Genomic DNA, 19,733 nt, shown 5'->3' on the forward strand with positions numbered 1-19,733 from the left:
GTGTGGATATTTTAGATGGTAAAATGATATAAAATCACTCTACAGGAGACCTAGATGAAACGGATGATATTTAGAATAACACGGACCAGACCTCTAGCCAGAAAGGTGCTTCATTTCATGTCAAAATATTCGTGAAATATGAGATCGGAGCATGATCTGTTTCCTCGTCCGCATGCAGTGCAAAGCTGTTTCTTCTTCTGAACTTCTGACAAGAGAGGTATCCTTAACTGGTGCTTTGGGTTCTATTTATTTTTCATTTCTCAGTATAGACTGTATAGACTGTAAAAGACAACTGCGTAGGATGTCATATAGAAAAACCTAAAAAATACAGAATCTGGTTCCAAGCAGCAAGTGAATTAAAGAGGAAAGGATATATGAACAGGGATACTTCCTATGCTAAGTCATTAGCAATAAGAGTTAACTTAACAAGGAGCAACTTGTTAAGCCAAAATGACTTTTTGCCAAAACAAAGAGTTCAGTAGAAGGTTATGACAAAGCTACAAAGATCAATATCAGGTGATCTCTTATTATAACCAAACCCCTTGTTTTCTAATAGTATCCGTCTTGACAAACTGTAATAGCTTTACTACTTCTAAGTTTGAAATGATAATCAATTCTTTTCTTTATACTTTATGCTTTTAATTTTCGTCATAAATCTTATGTGAACAAAGACAGCTCCAACAATTATTTTACACTAAGCTTAAACTGAACTACAAAGAAATATTTTCGAGAAGAGTGTCACAGAGAGGTTGCACTTGTAAACATGGACGTCAAGCCTGATTTCTCCCCAGCTCCTTCCATCCCAGGTTCCCCCTGTTGCTTTTTGCATTAATGAGTTTATTTTTGGCTTCAAGAAAATGATAAGTGTACATTTCCAGCAAATAACACACAGGATTGGGTTTTAAATGTTTAATTGACAGTACATTGGCAATAAATAGATAGCTTTCCATGGTGGTTGCATGTACTGCCAGAAATAGGACCTGCTTGAATAGTCTTGCAAAGGTAGTGGAGGATGGTAACTTAAAGTTTAAAAAGATCAAACTAATAAGACTCCTCATAATATTCACCAGTCAAAAATTACAGTAAATGTTTATATGACCTCCCTTCCCTCTTTGGTGTTCATATCGCCCCTAACTCTTTTCAACAGAAAATGTAAACTAAAAGACAAATTTCCTAATGAGATCCAGCACCACGAATTCAAGTATGTATTTACCATTAAAAAATGCAATTCTCACAATTAAATGATCCAACCCCCATCCACCTTTTAAGTCCCGTCCAAGCAGATACAATGCGGTCATGTACATGGAGCTAATATCATAATTTATAAAACATTAAATAGCTCATTTCCAGTATCAATGTATTGAACTGAGGTCTTCAGATTTTCACATAAAGAATTTTTTTCAGCACCCTCACCTGCACAAAAAAGAAAAATAAAATTTTCTGAAACATGTCAAACAAACTACAACAATCACTCTGCATAAAGCATTTTTGGATCCTTACTTAAAGAAAATTTACAATATTGTTTAGGAATTAAAATAAATCACACTTCAAATACCTAAATTGTTGATCAACAGTGCCAATTTTGAAAACATAATAAGATTCAGCAACAGGAACTCAAGGTGACCGAGTTTGGTACTCAAGTTTTGCGAAATAAGAATACTTAATTGCAGCTGACAGTGAGACCCCTTATTTGATCTTAGGTAATCAAGAAAGCCCTCGTCCCAGTGACCCTAAACAAGCTAACTTTCACTGTTTTGTTGAGAAAGTGAAACACAAGCCACCTTTAGCAACATAACCAAGGTAATCCTGGTAGGCATGATAACCTTTTTTTGTCAAAATACTATGACTGGCCTACCTGGGGCAACTCATGGTATGAGGATATAAAAATTAACTCACAAAACCCCACAGTGATCAAATGACTGGAAGGAAGCGAAAGGAAGAAGGATAACTGAGCACTGGAGTATAAAAAAAGGCTTAAGTAATCCTGGAAGGACCACTTCATGTCATATATTAAACACTTGATAAAGTTGCCTCAGAAGGGTCTGATAGGGTTGCCTTCAGTACCCGAGACCATATAAATGGGGCCTTGTACTCTCTCCTCTGCAGACACTCCCTATGGGAAATTGAATATACTCCGAACTACCAGCCTGTGGTCAAAGCAGCACGAAAGTGGCCTATGAAGAAGAGAAAAGTCTTACAACACTAGACTGCAAACCATGGGTAAAATGTAGACTGCAGGCTTTTTAGGAATATGATATTCCCATTTTCATTTATAAAGAGATCGAGCTAACCATACACCGGCTAACCTGTGCCGTATATTTCAGGGTAAACAGAGCACAAGCTCTATATAAAGGAAATGGGAATACAATATTCTTAAAAAGTCTGCAGTCTGCATGTTATCCTCTGTCTGCATTTTAACCCCTGTTGTGCAGTAGGCAGGCTTTGTCTTATTTAAATAATTAAGCTTAAGTTCTTGTTTGTGAAAGTTCTCATTTCCTTCATTGTGGATAATATTTCTGTTCGCTAGGCCCATTGCAGAATATGTGAAAAGGTTTCAGTTTTGTGAGAGAACACTCCGAGCACGAGATCGCAGATATTTCATACTCAAATGGACTGATCATTTTTACTGCTAATTCTTCAAAATCATCTTCAGACACAATGTTTTCCTATACATATAAGCTATTCTGTGACCAAGTTACACGTTTCTTTACGTTACCGATCACGTAAAAAGGGCAATTTTACAGGGCGAATAGTCAAAATTTTGCCCCACATATTTCCAACGGAGAGCGATGACCGTAACACTTTAAATACACTTTCTGCAAGATTTTTCGGTTATAATTAAAATCTACTTACCTCTAAAGAAAGAAAAATGATAATCACTCCTTGAGATCCAAATACAATACCATTTGAAACTGGAATGATAGGAGAAATCTGCCTCAAAAAGTTGTATCAGCGAGAGGCGACGACGCCATTTTCGAAAATTTTGTGCATTTGCGCGCTTCTTTCGCCGTGACGTCATAATGGCCATGATCATAGGGTCAGCCAAATCTGACGTGTTCACCTCTCCCTCCTGCTCCAGTTCAAACAGTTCACAGACAGTTTGGAATATCAGGAATAATGAAAAGGACAGAAAATTATCTGAGATTACTTTGGTGGACGTTTTGTAGCGATTTGTCTAGTTTTATAGGATTCATCGGTTTTCGAGCAAAAGAGAGACTGCTCGCAGTCTAAATCTTTTTGTGAGGATCAGCCAAAATTTGTTATCGTACTCTCGGCCTGCCTTGAACTGGGCAAAGCAATGCAACACACCGAAATCAATTCTTACCTACCCGGGGAGCTCGCAAACAACGAAGAATGCAACAAAACAACACTGTAAGTCAAATTTAATTACTGATATAAGCGTTGGAATTTATACTTATACTAATTTGCTTCGTTTCCAGACATATATAAATTTAGTCTGCACAGTCCTGGGGCTCTAATCGTTTAATAGCTTGCATTGGAAAACCTGTGTGACGAGGGCAAACTTAATTTGATGAAAACCAAACTAACTTTCCTATATTACGTCAGTTGACAATTTTCTAATGTCACATGCAAGAATAATAATGGATACTTAGTTATGGAACTTTTTCGTAATGATATTCACAAGATGAATAGCATTTACTTTAATCTTTGAGTGGGAGCTATTCAACTTCAGGACATTGGGGGCTTATTGGCTAGGGGCTATTCTTCTCAAGGGCTTAACAACTTGCAGTCTGAAATTTTGGTTGTTCACAGCCATGTCCCCTGGGGGAAGTGAAAATGGTGATCAGATGCCCTACGTCAGATCACACTAGGTGACCAAAATCCTTAACAGAGAGACATTCATGGCAAAAATGACTGAAAAAATTCACCCTGGTGCAGCGGCATTGAGCTTTCACCACCTCCCAAGTATGTTAGCAAGCAACAAAAAACTTTGGAGGTCAATCCTTATGAGCGGCATTGTTGTGGAAGAATAGGAAGATTTTGAGACACCTGATTCAAATTTGCCACCTCCTCTCCCAGATGGTGTTAAATTCCCACCACAGTATGTAATAACCATTGTTCTCAAATTTTTGCCCTCCTGAGAACATCTATGATCGAGTCAAACGCCCAGGGGTGCTGATATCTATACAGACCCTGGACTTTGTAAATTATAGGAAAGATGCTTTCTGCTTCTGCACCAGACTCAATGCAACAGAACCTGCAGAAATTATTGCAATCGTATTCCTTCCTGTTACTCCCTATTTTCAAACTTTTGTGGGAGTAGAGGGCATTTCCATGCTAAAATAACCTCATGGTTGTTATGTTGTTATGTTGAGATTTTTCCAGTGGGAAATAATTTCAATTGACTAAATCCCACAGGAAATCAGCCATACCAAGAAGCATGCACTAGTTTCTGATTGCTAAACCTGTTGACAGTAATTGACAGTTGATGAAATTGGATTACAACGAAATTGGTGGGCATGATGCCGAAAGCCTGGTTCTTATTGCCTCCCTAGACGTTCCTCATTTATGCCAGTAACAGTCAGGTTACCACTTATGGGAAGTTTGACTCGATATGCTGTGCTCTAAATTTGATTTGTTAATTTAATGGGTTTGAAATTGCAGTTTGATTTCTATTTTGAATTGCTTTAATCTTAATACAAAGAAAAATAAAATCAACTGATTCAAACAATTTGAAACCCATATTATTAAGCTTTGAAATAAAATCAGTTCTTGCTGATTAAATATTCTTGGGGCAATAACACTACTGGCTATATAATTATGGTAACCGTTATTGAATGGCAGATGCAACACACAAAACATAAACGCACCTTTCTCTTTCAAGTTCATCCCAGCCATTTTTAGTTGTGCCAGTTTTCTTGGTGTACTTCTGCTTCACATCAAGACTTAGATTGAAAAATTTGTCGTATGTCTCAAAAGTGAAATCAATCTGCAAGGTATTGAAAATAATTGTTATTTACAGATGGTATATTCATCTATAGACGCATTATTCATGAGTTATTAATGTAAATAATTACATCAAATGAATATGCCAGTGCCTCTTTTTTATTGAGCACATGTTCTGTGCATCACATAATGCATCAATCATGCCACATTAACTTTTAAGGGTTGTAAGGAGCTAATCACTTGGGGTGGCCCCACTCCCATGCACTAACATTTTCACAGCTTTTTTACCAACTATTTTATTTTTAGACTATCTTTTCCCACAAAAAGGGCAATTCTGGCCCACATGAGCCCACATCAGTGACTTTGGCCAAATAACATGCACTAATCCCATCTCAAAAATGTCTGATGAGTGTCATGATGACATCATCTGAAACATTAAGTACTTGTCTTGTGATTTAAATCTTCAGGACTCTTGCAGGAGCCTGATTTGAATGCTCCCAGTGATGGGCTCCTGGGCTTTTGCACTAGGGTTAAAACGACATACCACTAATGGCTAATGGCTTCAAGCTAAAAAGGTAATCACTACTCTTGAATAATTGCACAGAAATTTAACCATTACATGTAACTGTTAACTACAGATGGCAATTAGTACAAGAGTGAAAAATTGTGAGGGACCTAAGTGTTTACTTTACTAGGAAAGGGATAGCAAAAATGTTATGGACCCCGAAATTAATTCCATAGAACTTAAAAAAAAAAAACCCACCTAACATATTATTTGTATTTTCACATTTACAAACAAGTAAACATTATGTAGTTGTTATGTTAACTACCATTAATTTTTCATTGGTATTTAGAATTGTTACAAATTGTGTTGCTCTTATGTTCTTAAAGATGAATTATAATGAAATTTGGGAAGAAATATCTACTTTTCTGTATTTTAAAAACAATGCCAAGTGAGAAATTTCATCCCAGATTAAAGATTGATATCCTCTCCTTCCCTCCTCAGGTTGGGTGTTCAGGCTAAACTTCAACCATCTGGTTCTAACCATCTTGGGAATATCTCTCCCACCACAGATTTCCAGTCCCTTCCACTACCAGCTTTCCACTCACAGTTCTCTGCCCTTAAACCTCTACCTCCACAACTGTTTATTTCAGTCAGATTCCCTCAGCTGGGACAGTGTGATAAGCTTTAAAATAATCTGAATAATAACTAATATAGCTTATTACATAACACTTACCACTTCTTGTGGAATTCCATGGTTCTTGAGATACACGAATCCAATTGTACTAAAAGCCTGATAAACTTGATCAGCGAGTTGTTTAACAGCTTCAGCATTTTCCTTCAAGGGATCCTTGTGTGTCAGGCTCATTGCACTGAAGTCCACTACAGGAATACCTGATATGTTCTCCGTCATCTTGGAGGAAACGTATGATGGTCTAAAACCAAGCAGAAATCCAGCATTACATTTAAATCAGTCGACAGTAAGGCAGGGATGTTCTTCTTTATAAGTTGTTTAAATGAAAAGAAAACGTGCACCCAAACAGACTGTAATAATGAACAATTCTTTTTTTCAAGTGTTCTAACGTGCATGACGAACTGCGTATGATGTGCAACCTAAAAGAATTCCAATAACTTATTTTAAAATAACCTTCCAAAAGAGTGTGGAGAGTCATGCTACTCACTGACAAGGAAAAATCAAATAATATTGTTACCTTCGACGTGAACTTAACCTTCGATTTACTCGATCGAAAAAAAAAAAAACACTCCAGTTGACTCTGGTTGCGAGAGGTAGGTCGAGAGTCTAGGAAAGATCAGAGCCCGCAGACTCGTGATCAGAGGTTTGAACCATCAGTCACGAATCTGCAAAACACGAAAGCTGCCGCACAGCGATAATCCACGATTAAATACACTCTCGTTTATATTAGTGTTATTTTGTTTGCTATTTTGTTTTAGTAGTAGATGGAGGGTCTGACAAATACCGGCAAAATTTTTGCCAGTATTTGTCAGACCCTCCATGTACTACTAAGGGCGCGCGCCGCAGTCTGTTGTCGCATTCTCCCATTTGAACACTTGCCTACCCTTGGATATCAAAGATGCCTCCTATTATCAACGCCGACAGACCTACGACAGCTGATCTTGAAGCCCTTGAAGAAACGTACACCCGCTTATAAGAGCTCGAAGATTCTAACAAAATTTTAAGAAGTTTTGCTGTTTTTAGGACGGGGTTTTTGGCTTCGAGGATAGCGATTAGTATAAGGAGGCTGCTTTTTGGCCTGGACAAAGAAGAAAGCAATTAAAGCGTGGTGAGTCTTAGCCATAACAGAATGGGCCGCGGAAGAAGAGAGCCAGTTGATCAAAGCCAAAAGAAGCCAAAATTTTCAAATACCCAAAATAAGTGGTGACGCTTTGGAATGTCGAATGACGGTAAAATTTTATTATTTTTACCCGCTGATGTTGTTGATGAGATGAAACGGGTGAACCCACAAAAGGTCGCCAATATTCTCTTTGTCAAAAGAAATGTAAACAGAGACATGCGTGTCTGAGCGTGTAATATTTCGCCCTGGGGAAATCGTAATCAGCTGGTTATTTTTTTCACCCTAGTGAAAGCTCTTTGTTTTACCGCGTTTCGTGCCCGATTTTTCCTAGAAAAAAAAATGAAAAGTATCATTTTCACTGACCAGGCCGAGAAGAAATGCCGTATTCTAACAAACTGTGGGCGAAAAAGAGAAATCTTCCTGTAAAATTCCTCTTGGCTACAACATTCCTGATGGCTTCAACTGAACCCAAAAGGAATGCAAGCGGCGTTTTTTTTTTGATCTTTATGCGAACGTCCAGCGCGCGAAACGTGACACGTTTACCGCCGACATCTACTATTACATAACGACCGAGTTTGGTTACGCGAAACGTGACCTTCGTCTTGAAAAGGGTTTTCTCTGACAGTTATTAAAGTATCTCACATTTGTAAACACGTCTAGTCGTTGCTTTGATTAGCTTGTCACAACAATGCTCCGTTGGCGTAACCAAACACGGTCGTTATGTAATAGTAGATGTCGGCTGTATCCGTGTCACGTTTCGCGCGCTGGATGTTGGCATAAAGATAAAAGAAAAATAATTGTATTGTGAGCTTGGGCGGCCTGTGGCCGTCCAAGTAAACTTAAAATGGCGGCTTCTGCAGGATCGCAAATTCCGGTGGTTGACTTCAGCGTCATGAGCCTGGAAAACGCAGCTCCTTTGACCGAAAACAACCAAGCTGTCAAGATTGTTGCTAAACAGCTTTACAGGGCTTTTAGTACTATTGGATTTGTCTATTTACAGAACCATGGAATTCCACAAGAAATGGTACGGTACTATTCCTTTGCAGCGATTTGGATCTGGATCTACAATCGTGGACAAAAGTCCTTGGGACACTTACGTAATTTAACGAATTGTATGTGTTTTACTACTGAAGTTTGAAAAAAGCGCTGCTTTCCTTTTGAAAACGCGTTACTGTTCCCCGTCCCCACCCGGTACAATGTTGAAAATCAGAACAAATTGCAGGTAGTAGTTCTCAACATTGTATGGGGGTGAGGTTAGGCAGGTGAAGTTGTATTCGCGTCTGGCCTGTGCTCAAAAGCGCCAAAAGTGCAAATTTGTCCCAAGACTTTTGTTCATGATTGTAGATCTCTCAGATCAAGATCCATCAAAGGAACCAATGAATCCAGTCTGGTCACAGATTCATCGGTCCAAGTGATCCCTGAACGAGATCATTCCAAATGGGTGGCTTGAAAACACAGACCTCTAAAATGCAAACCCCTCGAAAACACAGACCTTTAAAACACAGACCTCGAAAACGCGGACCTTGAAATCACAGACCTTGAAACACAGACTTCAAAAACACAGACCTTGAAAACCTTGAAATGCAGATCTCGAAAACACAGACCTTGAAAAGGTTGTCTGTATACTCATGAGAAGCTTTGTTCCTTTACAAAATCGACGGGAAAAAGAAGATTTAAAAAAGCCCAAAACTATCATCGGGACCGGTTCAAGTTTATTAATTTTATAAAGTAGTGAAGCTTCCCAATGAGTACTCAGACAACCTTTTCAAGGTCTGTGTTTCTGAGGTCTGCATTTTCGAGGTCTGCATTTTCGAGGTCTGACCGTTTTCGAGGTCTGCGGTCTGTGGTCTGTGTTTTCGAGATCTGTGTTTTCAAGACACCACATTCTGAATAATAGTATTAATAATAGCTCAATTATTAACGTGTCTTTATTAACCTGTCTATACAAAGATATTAGTAAATACAAAATCTAAAATAAATAAAAGTCCCTCCCATCCTTTTCTGCAGGATCTAACACGTATCTATGTATAACAAGTAAGATAACAACTAATTATTATTACATAAATGACAATCATTGCAATTATTACTTAAAATATCTGAAACTAAGGTCTAACTTTTTCATGTTACTTTTAAAAACATACAAGGTTTCAATCATTTAAACAATAAATTTTGGGAGCTTAGACCAAATAAAAGGACCTGTGTATCTTAAATTGTGTCTCCTGTAGGTAATGGTATTTGAGCTAGGCAAGGAAAAATTGTCTTTATTCATAAGGCTATAATTACTCATTACAACTCAATAGTTCTGAAATAGACATTACATTGGAACAAAATTGTTCTTAATTAATCACACTATTCATAGCATATCGTTTAATTTATATTACTCATATGGTTTGTTAGGCACATTTGATCATATTCACATGTTAATTTGCACCTTAGAAATATTAAATATTATTATTATTATTATTATTATTATTAAGTCTTTGAAACAATAAGATAGCAATATCTTGGAGTCTGCGGTTACGTAAAGATGTAAGATTAGCTTGAAATCTTTAAGAGTTCTTTATACGAGCTACTAGAATCACAGTAAATAGCATGCAATGCCCATTGTAGCAGCAGCTCAACTTTCCTGTCATCAGAAGAACAACAGTGGTGCCCTACTATATGGCAATACAGTATGTGATCTGGGGTAAAATAAATGCTTTATAAATTATATTGTCAATTTGCCAAGAGTTGGTATTAAATTCCTCAACTCCATAAGTACTCCTACTAACACACTGCACCCTAACAGTTACAAGAAAGAACATAACACGTTCAGAAGCCAAAATTAGGTAATTTCACTGCATTTTTGCTGAAAAAAGTGCTAAAGATGGAAAGCATTGACTGTACTGGCTACTTCTATCTCCAAACTCCTGCACACTGGTCTTTTCCCTTACTTTTCCTGATTTAATATTTTGCAGGTGGACTCTATGTTTGAAACATTTGATCAGTTCTTTAACTTAAGTCCTGAAGTGAAAGCCAAGTATGCCAAGAAAAAAATGACAGTTCAAAACGTAAACCCTCAAAATGGTTGGGATGCAGTAGAAGTAGAAAGGTCTGTCGTATTGGACGATCCCATGTAATATCTGCACCCCTCTATTGAGGAGCTTTAAAATTTACCCCCTCAGAAAAGTAAACTTTTTACAGCCCTTCAAGAAAAAAAGATCAAAGTGCTGACACACTCCCCCCTTCAGAATTTATAAATTAAGATCAAAGGCACCACCACAGTTGCCACCTCAGAAACAGCCTTTAAAGACCCCATTCAGATTTCCTAGATCCTCACTAGGTGGGGTGGCAGGGAAGGGGGGGGGGGGGTGCAGATAAAAAATGGAATAGCCCATTGATTACACTGTTTTATTAAGAACTTTGTATGTATCTTTGACAATGTATCTGAAGATTATAAAGAAGTGGCTTTGTCATCTGTACAAGCCCACTAATGATCCTGCCACACAAATGATCCCAGGACTGCAAATGATCCCCAAATTGGACCAGAACTGATCCTAGAATGGGCAAATGATTCCTACAGATGATGCCACAAAAAATTAGGAATGGTGTGGACTCCATGAAAGTTCTATGCAGATTATATATTTCTAATTACTCTAAGTGAAGAAAAGTCAAGCAACTGAAGGCATAAAAGCAACAGTAAATAATGGTAAACATACTGCACACTTTTTCAATGAAACGAGCAGAAAAATGATTTTTTCTCCATCATAATCACAGATCCTAGAAAGACAATAATCCATGCTAGCCCACAAAGAAGATGGTGGACATTACTTACTACCACCACTCCCCTTTTTCCACTTGCCTTTATTATCTAATGATAGTTACTTGATAGAAACTGTAAATAATAAATAATAAAAGTAGAGTGAATCTGAATTTTTGTTGCATTTTTTTGTTGCAGGACAAACCCAAACAGACCTGGAGACTTGAAGGAATCTTTTGATCTGGAGTGTTTTGATGATGAAACTTTTGTGAGTTAACATTGTCTTGCTATTTTATAATTCAAATCTTGAGATTATAATTTGAGGTTGTTTGAGCACTGAATTTGAACATTGAATTTTTCCAAACCTAATCATCAAGAAAGTAGATCAGCTATGGGATACTCATATATGTGCTAGGAGTGCTGCCACTTCTCCTAAGCATGCTGCTAGTCCATAGCAGATTACCCAGTGTTTGCAGGTTTCCCTAGCAGTACTCTGGTACCCACTATAAATATATACACCTTGCCAGAGAGGCTAACACCTTGAGGAAAACAAAAATGAACAATAATTATTGTAATATACAATGTTGAGACACAGCACTATTGCTAATTGACAAGGTATGGAAATGAGGGAATTAACTCCAGTTAAAGAGACATTTTTAAAGCTGCTTAGAATTGCCATTGAATATATCCCTTCAGGTTTCCCCTGCCAGCTACCATAAATTAATAATTTGCCTATACATGTAGTATCTTCTTTGGCAGTAATTACTGGACCCAAATTACCCAAAACCCCATCCTCCCATCTGGCTTAGTTGGTAGAGCAATGGTGATCTTATCCTTATGTTGTGGGTATGAATTCCTCTTGAGTTCAAAATAATTTTTTTTTACTTTGTGTGCCTGTCCCAATTTCCTTTTTAGGGTTAATGCTTGGAATAAGGTTATTTCCAGCACAGGTAGGGGTGTGCAGCTCACCTCCCAAAACCCTTAGCCTGACCCTATTTCAGACCTGCCTTATAATTAGTCTTGTAGCTCAGAACGATGTTAAGGGCTTTGTGATGATGTTATCAATGATGATGAAAAAGTAGCTCTTCTAAAAAACATACCAAATTCAAGAAGAGTGCAGAAACCTTCCTTTATTTGAGACTGAAATGGCTAAAATTGATACCTTATTTCTGTCTAAAATGGCTACAAAACCATACACTTTGGGAGTGCACATACCTATATAGTCCATATAAGGGAGTACCCCCCAGATAAAATTACTTTCAATGGAATTAATTTTCTACCAGCTTCCGTCTACAAGAAAAAGGTGTCTCTTCAACAAACACAACATAAATACTTGATCGAGTCAGGATTGAACTGGGTTGTGTTAAACTCAGGACAAGTGAACCACTAGGCTGTGTAGCTTATAGCTGTCAATGTCACTCACACAACTCACAAGAATATAGACTAAGCAAAATCAATGTGTATGGGGTATGTTCTTCGCTCATTAGTCATAGGGGGAGGGGGGAGGAAATGCCAAAATTTACTATTAATACCTTACCTGAAATTTTAGATCTAAATAATCTCTACAAGATGAAGATTGCACTCTTTGCTCATAAAATTCAAAATGATAAAAAGAGTATTCTAGCTGTTTTCTCTAGTGTTCTTCCACCGGTGTTAGAAATCCATCAACACAACACCAGGTATGCATAAAATCAAAACTTCTATAGGCCAGAAACACGCACTAGATGTGGACAATCGGCATTCTAATTAGTGTATCAAAAATAAATATTTGGGAATCAGTTCCTCTTAGCCAAAAACACTTGTGATATAATTCCTTTAAGAAGCAGTATATGCAGCACCTCCTAAAATACTAATATAGTTAATAATAGTAGTCACTTGTATTTCTGTAATTTATTTATTTTCATTAATGTATTTTTGTTTGACGCATTTACCTTAAAGGGGCTCAGTCACAGTATTATGAGTTGTTTTGGCCACATACAAAATTACATGTACCTTCAAATGGTAGGAAACCTGAAAATAACAGTTTAATAAGATAGAAAAACACTGAAGAGATAATGATAAACCATAAAGGAACAAGGATGGCTAAGGATGGAAAAGATTAACCTGGATTACAAATGACAAATTTGAAAAATTGAGGCTAAACTTTTCAATATGCACAAACTGTGACTGAGCACCTTTAACATCGTGGTAACCAGCTCAAAAGCTAATGGCTACTCTGATTATTATTATTATTATTATTATTATTATTATTATTATTTGCCACACAATAATAGAAATTACAAATAATATAGGAAAAGTAGAAAGAAGTGGCGAGGAGACCTAACAGAAACTATAGGGCTAGAACTGTTTAACATCAGTTGAAGAAAAGATGGCGAAAGTCAAAAATTGAAAGATTTATAATAAACTGTTATTCATGTTTTCTTAATAATTTAATCTTCAGTATTTTCTTAAAAGAGGAAAGGGATTGAGAGTTGGTGACCTCGTTGTCAAGTGAATTAATAAACTTAGGTCCTTCAAAATAGGGCGAAAACTTCTTAATGTTTGTTCGACAATACGGAAGACGGTAGTTCTGAGAATTTCTAGTATTGTAGGAATGGAATTGATTGCTTTAGGTGAAATTGTTATGAAACCTTGCACATATTTTTTATTCTTTCCATAGCCATATACAACATATTTTTCTCTTCTCATATTTGTTTTATACTAATGTAAATTAATTCTGTAAGTAGTGTGCAACAAAAGTTGATTGATTGATTGCTTGATTGATTGATTCATTGATTGATGCAAAAAAAGCTGCCATTATGAATTTTACTCTAAATTAAAACCTGATAATTTATTCTCTTATAGGCCTGGCCCAATACAGAAGTACCAAATTTTAAGAGCACTGTGAGCTCTTTTTACCAGTCAATGAAGGATCTCGCATTAAGAGTGCTCACTGTGATGGCAATTGGTCTTCAAATTGTGAGTTGTGTCTAAAATCTTACCTTAAAGTTCAAATTATTCATAAACATGCACTTAAATGCCAATTATATTTTGGCTAATTTGTGAGCAGCTCCCTTTACTGATTATACTCTCTATTACCAAGGAACAACATTATCATATCACAGCAGTTGGTTTGAGTTAATTTTGGGCTGGCCTGCATTGTTACAAGGTTCGCTCTAATTGACCAAACAAAATAATAGGTAAACAACACAAACAGTGCGCTAAGAACAAAAGAGGTGCAGATAAGCAAGGACAAATCAAAATCTAGTTTTCTTTAAGAGGTGCAGGTCAACTGCTAATTTTGAATTAATTTTATCTAACCTTTGGATGTACAAGTGGTGGGGGGGGGGGGTGGGAGGTTGGGGGTGGATGCCATAAGGTTCTTTCTGAGTTTTGAAAACATGATTTAGTCTTAGGAGCTGAAACTGTCCTCCATTCTCTGCTGAATTTTGATATGTCAATTGCCTGTCCATCATTTTTGATGTTGCCATGGCAACCATCAAATTTCATGTACGTCTGGCAAAAAATCAACTTTTGTGAGATAATTCTTTCTTTTCTCCAGTTTTCTTCATCAAATTGCAGAAATTCATGAATTTGTACATTTCATAAGGATGCTGGCTTGATTTTGTGTTAATTTCCGTTACTTCTTGACTTTTGAAGAAAATACTGAAATCCAAGATGGCTGGTCAAATGACGTCATAACCAACAAAAATGGTATCATTTAGTAGAAGACGCTCAGGGCTATCTAATCAATGTAAATTTATTTCGCTCTGCCTGAAGGGTCCATTCACCGATTCATGCGCGCGCTCGCGCGCGTTGCTAAGGAGGTGAAATTTCACTTCCGGTTACTTACGTCAGCCTGAGCGCGGAAAATAATAACAACTCAAAAACTTGCAAATTCGCTTACATTTTAGAAGTTTTTCTTTGTGTTTCACAAAATACAAAGCAAAAAAAATACAAGCAAAGACATAATAAGAGAAAGAGAGATAAACAAGAACAACAGAAAGAGAAAAACTAACTCCGTGTGGCTTTGTTTGATCTTACCGAAATGCGCTGGTAGTGTAAATTGCGCGCGCGCTGATAGGGTAACTTCCAATATCTATCGGGCGCACTTCCGGTTTCTTTAAATGCTAAAGGAAACGCGGTTTTTCATTAAATCCAGCCTTTTTCGACGAATTTCGATTAAAGCCAATGTTGGAAACATAGCTATGCATTCGTTTTTCGAAATCATGCTTTTTTCAGAGAATTACGAATTTTTCAATATTTTGAAATGCTTTCAAAATCTGACCTTTTAGAAATGAAACAAAATCGATGCATAGCGTAATGAGGATTTAAATTAAAATATCAATGAAAAAAATCCCGATAAAGTAATTTGCCTGGGAGCCTTTGCATTTTTTCTGTATTAGTCACATGACCATGGGCGTGGCCTGATGACGTCATCACTAGTGTTACTGATCATGAAAAAGTTAAAACACATGAAATAACTCTGAACTGACTAAAAATGAGGTTAGATGAGACTAAATTTTCCTTAGCAACGGCTCGAAAAGATCGGTTAATGGGCCCTTAACGGAAGGAAAATCCGAGGGGAGGGCGTTTCCATCCTGCCCCCCACGCACCACAGTGGGGATGTGAGTTAGCTTGTGCTTCAGAAGGTTACTAGAGTTTTTCTTTCCCCCTTTTCAGGAGCACGACACATTCACTCGTTTCTTCAGCAAGGCGGGTACATTCAAGGGTGGAGTCCAAATGAGATACAACTTTTATCCTAAGATACCAGACATGAGTAGAGTGAAGCCTGGGCAGATCAGATGTGGGGAACATACAGACTATGGCGCTATTACAGTGTTGTTTCAAGACGAGATAGGTGGCCTAGAGGTATATGTACAATGTAGTCAAGAACGCAAAAAAATCGCTTGTTTTACGTTTTTTCGACTTTGTCCGAGTTTTTCAAAAGCACGCTGAAATAGAATTATACAAGCGAATGTATGAAAGATCATACATTTGAACTGCGGAGAAAGACCTGAAGACATGAAATTTAAGCCTGAAGAAAATTCAGGCCTGAACGAGATTCGAACCTTTCACCTCTGCGGTACCGGTGTAGTGTTCTACCACTTGTTGTGCTCTTTCACACAACAGGATGTGATTCTTTTACAGTGGGCAGTCTTCCATGTTTTAAGTAAACAAATTCCACTGCATCTAATCATTACTTTTTTGGTATGTTTAGGCTTAATATCAGGCCCGTTTGGTCTTAGTCATGCCAAAATACAAAACAAGGCTCGACCAAACTCATCTGAAATGCCGCCGAAACGTTCAAAAGATACGGCGGCTAGGTATAAATGGTGTCGGACGAATCTTGGAAAAGTACGTATACTGCACACAGGATATCGGTAATGTACGGGCACCAGAACGAGGGCAACATGGGCATTCTGACCCTGAATGGCGTCCATGAAATTTTGTTGAATACACGTAATACATATAATATTCAGTAGTACACCTGCTGCAGTTTTATTCTAATTCTTATCAGAATGCCAAAATTCCTTCTCAACCATTTTCCGATGGCAGGTAAGGAACGTGGATGGGAACTTTGTAGCAGCAAAACCAATGAAAGGAACAGTACTGGTAAATATTGCTGACATGATGTAGAGATGGACAGCTGATAGATTCAAGTCCACGGTATTTGATTTAGACTGTTTTGGCCAATTATCAACTTGAACTTCACAATGGTTATTTATTTAACCGCCCAAGCGAATTTTGCAAAGATGACATTTTGAGCGTGAGCCTGACTTCGTAGCGAATTAGCCCCCTTTTATGTCACTTTTGCTTTGGAAGTGGGCTCAGGAGAATGCTCCAAACATAGGCTTAAAAAAATAATAATTAATCTCTATATATAGCTAGGAGCCTGACAGGTTCAATGTGATTGAAAGTTTATCTTTCACTTATTTCCTCAAAATGTAAAACTCTTTCTCGACGTTTCTTTTCTTGAGCAAATTTTATAAAGGATATTGGGCCAGTAAAGTTCCTCCCATTTCCTTGTTACTGATCTACTAACCTATCTATTGCAGGTCCACCGTGTGTTGATTCCAGAGACTGAACTCAAGCACACTCTTCCTCGCCGCTCGTTAGTATTATTTGTTGATCCAGACCATGAGACGCTTATTGAATGCATAGATGGCTCAAACAAATATCCGCCAATCACATCAGGAGAGTGGAAGAAGCGGAGACTTTTGGAAACTTACAACTATTAGAGTGAGCCTGGAGAGAGCCGCACCTAGGAATGCTTGCCGAAGCTTCAGTCAGTTTGGGATTGAGAATTCTTAGGAGTTTACCACATAGCATTTCTTATTTACCTTTTACGGTGTATCGATAAAGCGGAAAATACCCGCTTTAAACGTCTAATCGTTTTCCAGGACCTCAACCGGCCTGTCCCAACCGCTATGCTTGGGTCGGAGAACAAAGAAACTACAGTCAAGCCTCCCGTAAGCCACCACCCAAAATGTCAAGTCGAGGTGGTAACTTAGGCCTAGTTCATACGTCGCATTTCTGCCGTGTCGAATTCAATTCAACGAATTAAATTCGACAGAAATTCGACGTCTGAATCGGCTGCCGCATTTCTGCCGCACGTTCGACTGGGCTTGTCGCATTATCCGACAGAAATGCGACACCGATTCAGACGTCGAATTTCTGCCGTGTCGAATCTAATGAATACATTACGTTAATTTATTGAGCATGCGTAAAATGTTTACCCGCCAAAGAAAAAGGAGAAACTTGGCCATTCTCGACCCAATGCAACCTGAACATATTGCAACGCATACTGCTCCATTGTCAGCCTCCTCCTTCTCGTTCCATTGGCGGACAATTTTTCGCAAAATTAAAGTCCTTCGTCGCTCAGTATTTTCGTCCGCCATATTGAATACTCTACGTTTAAAACATTTTCCGCTGACCGACATACCCGACAGTATTAATTCTGAATTAAACTCGACACAAGTGCGACGTATGAACCGACAGTCGCATTTCTGCCGCACTTAATTGAATTGAATTCGACACGGCAGAAATGCGACGTATGAACCGGGCCTTACGGGAGGTGGTCGCCTACGGGAGCTTGGACCATAGTGGATCAAAATTTTGCCACATTAGCATATTGTAACTTCAGAGACTTACCCAATGTTTTAAACAATTTATTCATGTAAAAAGTCAATTTCGAGACCAAATCCGGTTTCCCACTGAAATATTTCCGTCTTTTTTGTACTACCCAGGAATACGGATAATGTTATAACACCTTATTATCCAATTTCCTCTCTATTATCAGTCAAGTGGTCGCTTATGGGAGGTTGAAAACAAAAGAAAATTTTAAACTTATAGCTCTAAAAGTGGTCGTGGTCGCTAACGAGAGGTGGTCGCTTACAAGAGGTTCCAAATATAGCGATTTGATTTGGAAACTTCACTATTTTGGAGAAATGGTCGCTGAGGAGAGGTGGTCGAAACCGGAGGTTCGACTGTACTACCATTTTGAGGATAGAGAAAACAGGCGCCAAGCTGCAGAGAATCTTACTTTTAAGAACACAGTACTTTATAAAATGCTCACCCTTATGCGTTTCACAGTACTTTTTTGAAGTTGTCTAAATCTCTCAGGATTTGTAAACTCAAGATGGTCAATACTTTTTTTGTGAATGAATGAACGAACGAACGCACGCATGTACGCACGCACGAACGAACGAACAAACGAACGAAAAACTTTATTTAAGTGTCAATGATATTTAGGTTAAAAAACCTTACTAGGGACACTATTAACATATTAAAATATGCCTTTATAGCTACATAAAGTTAAAATTAGTTGTCTCTATTTATGTGATGAATATAATTTTAGAAAGCTTATGTGCCCAAATAGCTAACGAACAACGTAGGGATATAATATTGTCAGGTTATAAATTTAACGTAAAGAAGCTACGTCGTCAATTTTAATGTATGACTCATTTGATAAGGAATAAAGCTACATTTCGAACAACCAGTGTCCACAATTAACTGCTGGTTTTATTGACTTGCCCGTCATACATAGTGTTAGAGAGTAAAGAGAGTAAAGGTGTATATTGCAGTGCAGACATATTTTTAGTGAGTGAGAGCGTTTTGGTCTCGGAAACCAGGGAAGCTTGGGTGAGAGAAAGAAATTGACCTGGCCCGGCGGGGAGTGCGCAAAGAAAATGAGACACGTCCTTCTACTTAGATCGTCCTTAGTCTTTAGTTCGCCCGAAAATAGCGGAGGATAATAATTAGACGTTTAGAACACTTCGGAAGATCATCCGATTCATTCAGTTTGTCTATCACTGTCAGAGCTATCCCAAACTGAATATGTAAGATAGCGCCAAAATTCGTCGTAGTTGACCTTCTCTAGAATATGCAAAATGTAATCATAATCTGTCCACGCATCGCGCGGGGAACATCCGCGCAAGTACCGGCTTAGGTATAAAGCCCATATTGGGATTAACCCTCTCACCTTGGTCTTCTCTTGGCGTGAATTAAGAGTGACTGCTTTTCCGTCTCACCTACGAAACAGAGAGAACTTGCCCTATAGCAACAATACTCGCAGGCGGAACGACCGAAATGCTCTGAAAAAAGCTATAGTGACTGTTAAAATCCGATCGCGACACTCGCTGAAGCGGTCGGAAAGCTTAAAATGCGTTATCAGAGATCGAAAATTGTTAAACTCATTTTATCGTCCCAGTTTACTTTATTAATAATAGCAGAAAGCTAAAATGTTGTAGTGTAGTCCTCCCTCGGGAGAATCGAAAGAGCTACAGGT

At 38.0% G+C, this 19,733-nt stretch overlaps 1 protein-coding gene, 1 long non-coding RNA gene and 1 pseudogene across 5 annotated transcripts; 2 read left to right on the forward strand and 1 right to left on the reverse strand.

Annotated features, from left to right (window-relative positions):
* Positions 1-894: 894 nt before the first annotated feature.
* LOC110066402 (uncharacterized) lies at positions 895-6,323 on the reverse strand. Of its 3 annotated transcripts, none has more exons than XM_089296838.1 (4): positions 6,147-6,323; positions 4,833-4,951; positions 2,854-2,912; positions 895-1,413 (listed from the first exon to the last, which is right to left on the reverse strand). In XM_089296838.1, exons 1-4 carry the CDS (start codon positions 6,321-6,323, stop codon positions 1,322-1,324), a joined length of 447 nt encoding a protein of 148 aa, XP_089152964.1. In that variant the 3' UTR covers positions 895-1,321. The 3 variants fall into 3 exon arrangements, with proteins under 3 accessions (XP_089152964.1, XP_089152969.1, XP_089152973.1); XM_089296843.1 differs by having other exon boundaries at positions 895-2,174; XM_089296847.1 differs by lacking the exon at positions 2,854-2,912 and having other exon boundaries at positions 1,341-1,413.
* Positions 2,908-6,828, forward strand: LOC149118489 (uncharacterized). Its single transcript, XR_016209433.1, has 3 exons — positions 2,908-3,372; positions 5,376-5,483; positions 5,915-6,828. It is a non-coding gene; the product is annotated as an uncharacterized LOC149118489 (long non-coding RNA).
* Positions 6,829-7,879: 1,051 nt separating this feature from the next.
* On the forward strand, positions 7,880-18,941 carry LOC110066399 (uncharacterized; annotated as a pseudogene). Its single transcript, XR_016209419.1, has 7 exons — positions 7,880-8,248; positions 10,182-10,315; positions 11,162-11,231; positions 13,808-13,921; positions 15,626-15,814; positions 16,502-16,612; positions 17,002-18,941. The product of XR_016209419.1 is annotated as an uncharacterized LOC110066399 (transcript).
* The last annotated feature ends 792 nt before the right edge of the window (positions 18,942-19,733 follow it).

Source organism: Orbicella faveolata, unplaced genomic scaffold (assembly GCF_042242905.1).
Source record: "Orbicella faveolata isolate gen_17 unplaced genomic scaffold, um_ofav_v1 contig_1, whole genome shotgun sequence".
In the NCBI taxonomy this organism is placed as follows: Eukaryota; Metazoa; Cnidaria; class Anthozoa; order Scleractinia; family Merulinidae; genus Orbicella; species Orbicella faveolata.